Raw genomic sequence first — 12,235 nt, forward strand, 5'->3', positions numbered from 1 at the left:
ATGCTTCCTTGGGGCTGCTGCTGTTACTTGTTTCTCAACTCTGAAAAAGAGGGAAGATGGAGACTCATCAGTTTTGTCATCCTCATCCCAGGGCAGTTATTTTCTTGAATAAAGTAAAGCCATCTTGTGTGATTGCAGTTGCCCAAAATAGGGCCCGTGGCTTGTGCTCATAGATGATTAACTCCAGCAAAGAGAAAAACTGTTCTGCTGACAGCCATTTGGGACTTTCATGGCCTGTTACTCCTCCACACCTGCTGGGCTGCATATTTCTGACTCTTTGGGAAGATACCTGCTTGTTTATAGAAACAGAGTTTCAGGAATGCCAACAAAATGTTTATTATGACTGCTTGTTAACTCTGTAATGCAGAAATGTCTTGGACATCCAATGAAACTGTTACTGCTGCTAGATAGAGCAGGCAGGTTGGATATGACAAATGCTGATTTCTTCTTTCTTTTTTCTTTTCTTAAAATGACTATTTCAGCTTTTAGGTGTCATCATGTTCCACCTCCCCTTCCACAGCAAATAAAAGTATAATGAATTCTCTTTGTTGATTTTTCAGGCATTCAAAAGGGATGTTCTTGCTGATTCAAGACCAAACAGTTCTGTCCAGGACTCTACACTGGGGATAAGGACATGGGACTCCTCCTGCCAGATTCCAGCTGGTTCATCACAACTGACATCTTGGCTGACAACTGTGAAAAGGATCTTCGGATTATTCCATTTTATTTTTGTGGGACACCACAATCCCCAAACTCTAGGACATATCAGGTACTAAATCAAGCACTAAGCTTTTCCATAACATTACTGGATTGTTATTTGTTTCTTATGAAGGAGTTTAGGCATTCAGATCTTACTCTTTATTTCTTGTAGGAAATGGAAAATCCTTGGTTTTACATCTTGCAGTAGCTGAGTAGTGACAAAGAGTTGTGTTTCTTATTTCCTGTGGAAAATTTGGGGTTGAATTATTAGTTATCTTTATATAGCATTTAAAATGATTATTATAAATTGTAATTGCTGATCATGGTTATTATCCTAATTACTAAATTGTTTCTTTCTTTCTTCTTTGTTATTTTTGAGAGCATGCTTAATTTTATTAAGACTAGTTTTGCTACAGTTTGTAATAAGATAATCCCTGCATTCAGAACTTGTCCAGTCAACAAGGAAACTTTAAAAGTTCATGAAATTTATGAATGTTTGCACACTTGGGGTGTTATGATTCATCTATTTACTTCTAACCCTTTTAAGATAAAATCTACATGTGATTTTCTTTTCCTTTGAGAAAATCTTGCCTTGTTTCTGTTGGAGCCTAGTTTGGTTTGGAGTATCTGAATGTTCAGGTGTTTATTTTTAAAATGGGGAAGAGAAAATCTAGGACTGTTATCCAAGAATGTAGCTCTCAATTCTTGTTTGTGTGGATGTCTGCTGTTACAGACCACTGATAAAAGTGGTTAAAAAGAAATCATTCCTTCTAATACAAGACAGAAAAAAGTGTCATAGCAGAGGGGGGATCTTTTTTGCAAAATCATGTTTATTTTGGATAGCTGTTTAGGTATGGGTGGCTTTTTAATTCATTTTAAATTACTCAATAATTAACTTTTTCTTTGTCCTAAAGGTTCCCTATTTCTTGTAGAATTTTAAAATAACCTTTTCTAATGAGGATGTCTGATATTCTTACTGTAAAAGATGAAACTGATGCAATGAAGGGTTCAGAAGCTGAATTTAAAGATACAGACCCAGTTGAAAACCTAAAAAAATCAGGAAGTGAGGAAGAGATTCAAGTGGAAAAGGATGAAAATTGTCCTGATAACAAAAACAATATGCCGGTAAGAAGCTTTTCACTTTATTCTTCACTAGTATGTCATGTTAAAGAACTCTGTCTTGTTGTTCTCCATTCTCTTGATCCCCTTACATGTTTCTTTGGTACAGTGAGTAAAGCTTTGTTGGTTTTAGGGAAGCAAATATGACCATTATTGCTTCCTCTCTCCTCCTTTGCCCCACTTCTCTGTAAATAAATGTGACTCAGTCATTTTGAATTCTGTGAAGTAGAGGAGTGGTTTTGCTGGGAACCAGACAATTTGCCCGTGTTTGTGTTTCCCTGAGTGCATATGTGAAGTCTTTCATTGTAGCAGAACAAGGAACAAACTCAGGCTGGCTTTTGCTGCTGCTGAGTCCTGACAGAGTCTGGAGCTGGGCTGTGTGTGCTGTGTTGCTGCTTTGGACGTGGTGCTGCAGCTCAGCCAGGCAGGGGTGGCCAGCCCAGGGCTTTTGAGCTGTTGCACTTTCAGGTGGCTCAGGTGTAGATTTTCCAGCAGAGCTGTTCAGCATAAGGCTGAAGTAATCAGCTGTAGGTAATCCAAATCCCCAGGAGCCAGAGGGATCCAGAGCTCCTCAGGCCAGCAGGTCTGGCTGCTGCCCCAGCCACCTGCAGAATGAGCTGGGGAGCATCATCCTGCCTTGGTGGGCAGCAGATCCTCCCTGCACCTTCTCCTCTCTGATCTTCACTGCTTGACAGCTTTGGGAGGTGACTTTTAGGCAGGAAAGCTGAGGCAGTTCCTTGTGCACACACTGAAAAGCTGAGGCATATAAATGGATGGCTTTTGGAGGTGGGAGAAGTGAAGTACCTGTAAGGAAGTTGTGGCATCACATTTCAAGTGAGAAGGAGGCAAAGCAAATAGGGTGAAAATACCTTGTGTTAATGGAGAGCACACTGATAAGGAAGGGTTAGGAATTTGTGGCAGCACATTTAATCTAATCTGAGATTTAGGTGTGAGAGAGAGCTCACTCCTGGCTGAGGCTGCCCACCTGGTCACTGAGGAGTGTCAGCAGCTCACATGAGGGGAGGAGTTCAGCAAAGCAACTGAAAATTTCTGACACAACCTACACAACAGGCCAGATTTGCAAAAGGAAACACAGAAACTTGTGTTTGGCAAAAACTATTGTTGTCTATAGGAATTTTGTGTCTGTGGGTTAATACTAAACAATTTTTTACAAAAATCCTGATTGGGATCTGAGGGATCTCTTGTGGGTTGCAAAAACAGGACAGTAGCTTATTAGATTCTTGTTATTGAGATTTGAGTAAGAGGCTCTTTGGGGAGTAGTTTTGTTCAAGACTAACAATTCAATATTCTACTGAGTAAAGTAAGCTTTATCTGCTGTGTTAAATTGCTTCCAGATAAATCTTGTAGACCACTGCAATAACAATAGTTTTACACTTTAATATCTGCTGGCTTTATTAAGGCTGGCATCAGTGTAAATAGATAATTTTATGGAAAAAATAAATCCTTGAAATGAAATATTTCTCCTGTAATATGAGAAATAACTGCTACTGAAAAGCTGGGAGATATTATAGCTGAGCTGGTATTTTCTTTAATTAATGAAATATTGTAGTACTGAGCCTTAAAAATTAATCTACAGTTTAGTTATTTTCATGCAGTTCAGTAATTTGGAAAAAATCTCATTCACGTTTTCTCATTTAACAAATTTTAGTGTTGAAATTTCTATGAGACTCAAGTGGCAAGTAAGAAATAAGCCTCCCTGCAAACAACTGCTGCTGCCTCCTCAGAGTGCAGAGGAATGAAGCTGGCAGTGCTGCCAGGGGCTGTGGGCTGGCAGGGGGCTCATTGCTCAGCTGGGAGCTTGTTCAGGAGCAGGAGCTGGTGGCTGCAGTGATTGTCTCACATCCACAGAATGGGCTGGACACTGTGTGTGGTGAGGGCTGGTGGATAGAAACAGCTCTGCTATCAGTGCATTTAGTGTGGTGTCCTGCAGTCCCCAGCAGACTCAGAACATTGATGTTACATGAGCAGTGAATTCAAAATTGAGGCTGAGGATGCAGATTTCCAGGGTGGCAGGAAGATTGACAGTTACCAAATGGAATCTGGCTACTCTGAGCAAGCCCCTTGCAGCAACTGAAATCAGCAGGAGTTAATGTCACTTGTGCTGTGGAGGCTGCCAGTGCAAATATATAAGTCTCATATTTGAAGATTTCCCATTTAAAGCATGTTGTATGCTAAAATACAAAACAAAAATTTGGGGTTGTCCATGGTAAAAAACCCCTTGTGGAACAGTAGCAGTCAGCATGTTTCTAACTAATGGATGGTTAAACAGTTTGAAATTTCAGTGGACATAGTACTTGTCATTAAGTGCTGATTAAATGTTACTATGTGGTGGGAAAAAGAGCAGAATTTGCTGAGAACTGTTAGAAAAGATTATCAGAAACTTACTGGAATTTGTTGTGTACTTCTGTTTACTGAGTGCTTCAGAGGATGGGTTGGTCATGGGGGTTGTGGGGGGGTTGGGTTTGGCTCTCCTCCCTGGTGGCAGAATAGGTTTGGTACCTACTGACAAACCACAGTCACATTCCTCAGTACAGTTATCACTTCATTTTTGACTTCTTTAAGCCATGGAAGAAACAGGCTATGATTTTTCCTCTGTTTGAACTTGACATTCCATCAATGGAATGCTCAATGATAAATTTAATGCTCAATTTATCAAGTAGATCATCTAACCATGTCCCATCATCAACTTTGATCTTAGCTACACCTTCTTTCCATTGCTGTATGCTCTTATGAATGGATTCTGAAGGATCAGAGAGGTTCATGCAACACATTCCATCGTGGGCCATTGAATTCAGGCATGGTTCTGGAACAGCACAGTTCAGAAACTGATGGTTGTATTTTGAAATGCAATTGTAGTTGTAAATTCCAGATTATTTGGAAGTTGTGCATGATTGGTGGATTGGCTGCTGTGTCTGATGTTGGAGGTACAATGTGAATGAGGAAGGTACCTAATTACACTACATGGCCAGCACTCCCAATTTCTTGAAGCATTTCTTTAGGTGCAGAAGTAGAGATACTGATACAGAGAACATTTCTAAACTGGCATATTTGCAGTGAGGTTCAAGTGTCATTTAAATGGCACTGGAGGCAAGAGGCACTGTTATGAAAAGTACTTTCACAGAAGTCATGTGCACATCAGCACTGTGGAGGATTTTGTGATCAAAAGGGTTTTGGTTCACCAGTCACTGTTGTCTCCTACCTGTTTGTCCTACCCAGGCCAGGTGCCAACCAATGAATTGAGAAGCAGCTGGAATACAGGGTGTGTGTTGCCTCTGTCTCTGGGTGGTGAGACAGTGTCATCCACTGTAAGGACAAAGCTGCAGGAAATCCTGACAACACATTTAAGATCCTGCATTTATCCTGCAAGATAGTCCCTTATGTATATTATTAGGAAGACTTCTGTTTTAAAACCCAAAAGAGCCTCATGGCATGAATGCAGGGTTGTACCTATCTACTGTATGATAAGGGCAAGGCAGATGTTGTGTTAAGTGAGTATAATTCTGATTTTTTTAATGCTAATTAAGCAGATATTCTTGTCCTTTGGGGTAATTAGATTTATTTTTTTTTACTTAGCAACTTGACATCTCTCTTCCTGCAAGTATCTTCCTTCCATACTAACACAAACCTTGAGCTTCCCTCTCTGTTTCACAGCTGAAGTTCCCTGAAGTCTTTTTTTACCTCTTCCCCAGCTGTTTTGGTCTTGCCAAGATTTACCTGTCTTTGTCTCCAAAATATGGGATGTAATACTTCTGAATAGATAAATGATTGGGCAGATTCTCTTATTCTTGAGCTGCCTCCATGTCCAAGGGTGAAACTATTTTTCCATCAGTCATCCTCTACTGTGTCATGGAAAATTGCTGTCACTGCTCACTAATGCAGGACAGAAAGTGATCATGGACCACGCTGTTCTTTCCCTCAGCATTCCAAAGCTATCCATGGTTCTTGGGACTGCAGCACTTGACTGGATTTAAAATTGAGACCTAATTTTGCAGAAAGGTAAAAGACTGAATGTCCTTAGAGCACTCTTTGTTGAGGTTTATCCTGTTGTGCCTATCCTCAGAAATGCCCAAATGGTACTTCAGAAATAAAACCCCTTCTCACAAAACCTTTCACACATCTGAGTTTGCCATCTTGTGCCTGACCTGTTTTTATCCAGCTTGTTTAGACAGCACAGTGATGATAGAGGAAGGCATGTAACAGCTCCAGATCTTTACTTTGCATTTAGTATATGTGAGCTGATGAGGTACTTAGGAAAAAATAAAGTAGGCAAATACTCCTACTGAAAACCTGGTTATTTATATGTTTTTGATAAAGGCTGTCTTACTTCCCTTTTTATTTTGCAGTTGGAAATGTAGCATAGTAGCTGGTCTTAAAAGTTGTGTTGGTGGGGTTTTATCAAAGGCAAGAACCTAATCATTATTTTCATTATGCAATTATTTGAAATACTTGCTTTTAAACACTGTCTTGAAATCCTGCCCATAATGGCTATAAATAGGGCTTTCATTAACACAGTGTTTTCTTAAGGCAGTGAAAGTCTTTGAGAGCTGCAAATATAAAGAAATTGCCTAATTTGCACTCACCAAGGATTGCATATTCTAAATGAGCTAGAAATTATTTTTCATAAATGAGGAACATAAAGATGTTCTGTAGGAGCAAAACTTCATTAATGCAGAGAAATTAGGACAGAGATAAAATTCATGAGCCTGAAAAGAGAGAAAATGTGCATTAACAGCTACAATGTGCATTGGCTACCTGCTGTCCTGGAATTCCAGTGGAAGTGGTGTCCTCCTACAGTGGAGGTTTTATCCAAGTGTGGTTTTATCCAAGAAAGGAATCATTGGATTGTACCCACCCATCTCAAGCTCTGAGAGTGCACTTGCTGGTGGTGCCAGAGGAATTTGGGGTTTGTACTTCCAGGCCAGACCTTGCACCATTGGGCTGTGCTCACCTGAGCTGTCCCTGCAGCCCGGGCCCACCCTCGTTGTTCCTGTGCTTCTCCCCTGACATGTGTGTGGTGCTTGATGCTCACAGTCACAGCTGGGCCTTGGGGACTGGGAATCTGGGTTTTGACATCCTTAAAGTCACACAGGGAAGCCAGGAGTGCACATCTATCACAGGACTGTTGGACAGGGCATTTGTTTCTAGATGAGAAGTTTGAATATGATGGCTGGAGTTATACTTGTCTCACCTGTGAAGGAGAACCTCCCTCCTACAGTGGCCCTCCAGCTCTCCCCAATATTATTGGTGTTTAGTCCCAGCAATCATTTCTTCCCCTTTTTTGTAAAATCACTCTTAAAAATAACTGAAATATGTGTGACTTATCTAATTAGTGAGCAGTAGCTCAATGTCCTGTATAACTGGGTTGAATTCCCTCTTGTGCCCTATCAAATCTGGATCTGGGGTGTTTCCTTCCATAGATTCTTTTGGCTTATGTACTGGCTTCAAAGCTTGCAAAATTTTGCAAAAGATAATTGCCTGAGTATAGATTTTTTTGCTTCTCCACTGACAGTCCTGTTGTGACTTTAAATTTGCACAACTTGATTTGAACACACCTAAGCTGATTGAGGCTGGAGTAATTGATAGGAGCTTGGGAAATGATCCAGTTTTTGAAATTTAGTGGCTTGAAACTTTGTCAGGGATATGCAGGGCCAGCTTTCAGAATGCAAGGAATGCTTTCAGAGGAGATGATGGAAAGGAAAACATATTTTGCACGTATCAGAAAAACTCAAAGTCTCTGTGTGGTTCCAGGTATGGAAACAGTAAAACTCAGAGTCTGAATGGTTCCAGGTATGAAAGCATTTGAACTGTCTCTGCTGCTCTAAATCTCAGCAAGCTTCCTTTAAAAAGCTGCTGGTGAGTTCAGTTAGTTTTCAGTGCAGCTATTTAAAATTCTGTTACATAGTGAAATGAGCTCCCCTTCTGCTGCTCTTCAGCTAAGCTGGTGCAACATCCAAAATAGACATGTGGGATTTGAGGAAAACGAGAGAAAAATGCCTTTACATGGTAGAGCTCTTTGCTGTAGGTGAGGTTTCTTTTTAGTGATGTTGTATGCCCTGCTAGGAAGTTCAGGTGCTTGAGAGACATCTCCTGTGAGCTAAGGCTAGGAGAGCTGCATTTATGGAGTTTTCCAGTGGAGTTTCACTTCAGTTTCCTTTTTAAAGGAGGAAATATTGTCCATTAAACAACATTTGAAATTGCATTACTGATGTTAATTTCTCCTTACAAATATTAGGCCTGTGTTCCCTAAAACCTGTTCTGTTAAAAGCTTGTCTATTCATCAGTTTTAGTTCTCCAGGGAAACCAGTACTTAAATTATGTGATGTCACTCTAAATGTTTCTATTCTTGTGCTGCTGGCACTGAGGGTTGAGTTAGTTTTAACTATGCAGTTAACAAATCATTAAATGCTTTTGTTGATTCAAACATACCTTTCAGCTGTGCATACTGTAGTAAAAGCCTGGTAATTTTTTTAAGGAACAATTGTAATAGAAGAAGGTCTTTGGGAGGAAAAAGCAAATTATTGCATAATAAGTTACTAAAATGGCTCTGGGAGGAGAAAAAGCATATTAATTCACAGTAAATTACTAAATGAAAAAAATCAGTAGCCCGTTTTAAAATATACTTGTATAGGTCCCAAGATGAAAGAAAAAAATCCCACATGTTTTAAGCTGCTTATGATAGGTTATCATCTGTTATCTGTTCCCTTGGTGGAGGCAATGCTTTCCTTTTTTTAATATAATTTTTCTAGGAAGGTTTCAGGAGTAGGAAGAAAATTTATAAAAACCATGTCACGTTGCCAAGGAAATTAGGAAACAAGAATTGAAAGTGTAGCTGAGAGCTGGCTGAGAGAGTAAACTGCTTGGATGCCACTGAACAAGGATAATGCCTGGTTCCTGTAAAAGTGCTCTGGTATCTATTGTTGATAAATGAAGAAGGGCAATAAGGACAAGCCTGATGCAAGCAGGAGAGCTCTGGATCCGTCAGCCCGAAGCACCTGCTGTTCCTCTCCCAGATGTGCCCGTGTCGGTGCTAACTGTCCAAGCTTTCTCTCGTACAGCCTGTGCATTAACAAACTTGTGCCATGAGCTAATGTACCCCTTCTCTGTTGTGCCTGTCGCCAGCGGCCAGCGCAGTCCTTTGCACAGACGGCCAAAAGGTCCAAGGTACGGTAGCCCGGCGTGCTGGCATGCGAAGGGAGCCCTTCATGCTTGGTGCAGCTTCATTACTTTGTGGAAAGTGCCTTTAGTTTTATTTTTTGGCATCGTAGCTTTGTTTTATTCTGTTGGGTTTTTTGTCTTGCCTAGTTGTTTGCTTTTGTGATTTGCCTTTATATTTTTGGTGGCTTTTTATTGTTACTGAGAGAAACACTTTCCCAGTATTTTATTTACTTTTCTTTAGATGTGCTCTATTGTGCTGGTAGTGCCTTCAAAAGCTGCAACTGCTTGGGTATTTTCATTCTAAAGGGAATTATTTATTCTATTGAAAACATGAAAAATGCTGTTTTCAGCCATTTTGTTTTTCATATAATGAATGAAAAAAAATAACGGCTTATGATATATTTATATTATCTTTTATAAGCCATAGATTTTAATTTTACATACTTTCCTTTAGTCAAACACAAAGTTAAAGTTAGTTCGGAGCCTTGCTGTATGTGAAGAATATCCACCACCTCCCACAGCTGAAATATCCCAGGACCTCCAGGTAAAAATCACCTTACTGAAGTTTCTGGAACAATTTCAAGTAACTTCTTGTTCAAAAGAAAGTCTGTTGGGTATTCTTTAAATATGTGGATACCATCTGGTTTTATTTTTTTTTTTCTACTCATCTAATAGAGGTGATAATATCAGGTGCAGAATTTGCTGCTTTGTTTTTTCTGAGCTATACTAGTTGATATCTGTGGGCAGAAAGAGGGAGGTTGTCAGTTTTTTAAACTTGTTAGTCCAACAGTGCACTTGAGGGACTCTTCAACTGCTTAAGTGCTGTCTGCAATTAGTAAGACAGAAACATTGTGATTAGTATGGAGCCTAATTTATTGTCTTTGTACATTTTGAAAATGGAAACAGTTGTGATTTCTGGTTTGTAACTGAATTTCTGCATATTAGTCCCAATTGCTCATAGCTCTGTAATATGGGCCTGAGGTATATCTGAATTAATCTATTAAAATTATAGAACACACTTACAGAAGTTCCTACATGCTGAACAAAATATGTAAAATTACTTTAGAGAATTTAAACAAAATTCATGTTTCCTGACTTTACCTCCATACCAGTCTGTATTTTCAGAACAAAGCCCTGCTGCTGGCTTTAGTTCTGTGCATGAGTGAGGCCCATCAAAATGCTGGGTTTGTTCATGCCTATCAAAACAAAAATGGGCCTTTGCTGTTATTGAAAAGCTTTTAAACTGTGCTTTTGTGAAAAGTCTGCCTTTGGTTAAGAAGGAAGCAGTAGAAAGCAGGATGTGAGGGGGTTTTGCTGGACAGGTGGTACTTCAGTTCTGAGGAAAGATGGACATTGAGAACTCATGTAGGTTTTTGTCAAGCTAATTAAAATTTTTTTAGACTGAAACAGTAGGTTTGGACTGAAACCCTCCAGGTTTGCGGGGGTTTTGTTCCTTTGGAAAAATAAGGAAATTGTATTTTTGTAAGCTTTTACTAATATACCAGAATTTGAAGTGTTGACTAGAGGAATTCAAAAACTGGGCCTGCTACCATGATGAAAATCTAAGTCATAGTTTGGAATAGGTTGCAGAGTAAAGGATTAAAAGCCAACAGAAGAGTTATTGATGTTTACAATGATTTACAGTCCTTTTGTAATGTTGTTTCCCATAAGATAACAAAATCGACTGAGAGATCTGGTCAGGCTGAGTTGTTCAGTCTGAAGCAGTGGAGTTTGTCAGTCACTGTAGCAAATGACAAGAAACCTGATTTGCTGGAGTGATCATGAGGGGTATACTTCCAACATAAGAGGCATTAGGATTTTCCAACCTCCAGCTCCACACAAGACCGTGTGTTGAATGGTTTAAAATCAGACATTTATAAGGTGATGTTTGTGGCCAAGTCCTCTGGGAATCTGTCCCTAGCTCTGTGCTGCCACGTGGCCCTTGAAAGGAGTCCTTGCAGCAGCAGGAAGGATGTCAAGGCTGGTTCTGCAGAATGAATTGGATTGTGTGATAATGTAAGTTTGTACAAAAGGAATACCAGAAAGCAGATTGCCTTAAGAACAAAATTAGAGTTAGCTGTGAGTTTTCTTTGGAAGCAGTAATGTAGAAGAAATGGCTTATGAATCCCAATAGCTGTGCAGAGAATGATTGCAAGAACAAATTTAGTTCTTCCCTGGAGGGTGGAGAAATGTGTTGCAGAGCAAGAAGTGGGAATCTGTTACAAGTTCTGATGCTGGAGTGCAATCCTGTGGGGCACAGGTCTCCTATGACCCTCTGTACCAACTCACACAGGCAAATTCTTCACCCATTTTCCCTCCTTTCCTAAACTATCTTTGGGAAAGCATGGCAGAGCTCTTCATATGTGCCAATCAGCTGCTGCAATTGGGACTAATATGCCTCCAGCCCCATACTCTGAAGCATTAATTGTGCTTGGGATGTGTGGGAGGTCCAGTGGCTTGGAGCAGGAAGAGCCTGCCTTGCACTGGTGTCTCTGCAGCAGGAGAATCACCTCTGATGCTCCCCTCCCTGGAAGAGTCACTGCTCTGTTATATCTGTGATTGCAACTAAAAAGTGGCTTCCAGTTTAGTTTTAAGACACAAGACAGATTAAATTCAGGATAATGTTGCTGCTGATAGTGTGAGTTTGGGGATAAATCCATGGTCTTGTCTGTGACTGTTATGAGTCAGCCCCTCACACCAGCAGCTCTAACAGGGTGAAATTCCTGACACAGGTGGGTGCAGGAGGCACTTAGCAAGGCACCACTGGCTGCTTCTCCTCAGAAGGCTGTGATGGAAGAGGGTGACAGACCAAAGAAATTGTCTCAAGCAGATGAATTTCTTTTCTGATCCATGTTTCTATTTTCAATTGCAACATGAAGGAAGATACTGCTTCTTCCTGAGAAACCTAGATAAGAGCCTTGCATATTTTTGAAACTTGTTAAAAAGCACTGGCAGCCCTTTACTAAAAGGTACTGTGAAAGTATGAGCTTACAAATTTATTGTGAGAGGAAGAACAGAACTGTGATATGTCTGATCTTTTGTCTTTATAACACTAACTATATTCTCTTGCCATCATTTGTGTAAACATCAGGTTGTTCTGACTCTATTTTCCAATACAAAGTACAAGCACTAGCAAAGGGTGATCCACTTCAGCCCTTTCTAAGGAAGAGCTGTTTTCATATGAATGACAGCTGTTATTATGAATAACAAGTAGATAAATCTTCAAAAGGTTGAGCTTTCT

General features: G+C 40.0%; 1 protein-coding gene across 10 annotated transcripts in view; it reads left to right on the forward strand.

Annotated features, from left to right (window-relative positions):
• Positions 1 to 629: 629 nt before the first annotated feature.
• The window catches only part of R3HDM1 (R3H domain containing 1), a 55,376-nt gene continuing 43,770 nt past the window's right edge, over positions 630 to 12,235 (forward strand). For 7 of the 10 annotated variants that reach the window (XM_077181710.1, XM_077181711.1, XM_077181715.1 and 4 more), the window contains exons 1-4: positions 630 to 769; positions 1,614 to 1,824; positions 8,959 to 9,000; positions 9,449 to 9,538. In XM_077181710.1, coding sequence (XP_077037825.1) covers positions 1,654 to 1,824; positions 8,959 to 9,000; positions 9,449 to 9,538 — 303 coding nt within the window. In that variant the 5' untranslated portion in view covers positions 630 to 769; positions 1,614 to 1,653. The remainder of the gene's footprint in view (positions 770 to 1,613; positions 1,825 to 8,958; positions 9,001 to 9,448; positions 9,539 to 12,235) is intronic. The other 3 variants (XM_077181714.1, XM_077181720.1, XM_077181712.1) reach the window with 2 other exon arrangements.

The sequence above is a fragment of the Agelaius phoeniceus genome, chromosome 7 (genome assembly GCF_051311805.1).
Source record: "Agelaius phoeniceus isolate bAgePho1 chromosome 7, bAgePho1.hap1, whole genome shotgun sequence".
In the NCBI taxonomy this organism is placed as follows: Eukaryota; Metazoa; Chordata; class Aves; order Passeriformes; family Icteridae; genus Agelaius; species Agelaius phoeniceus.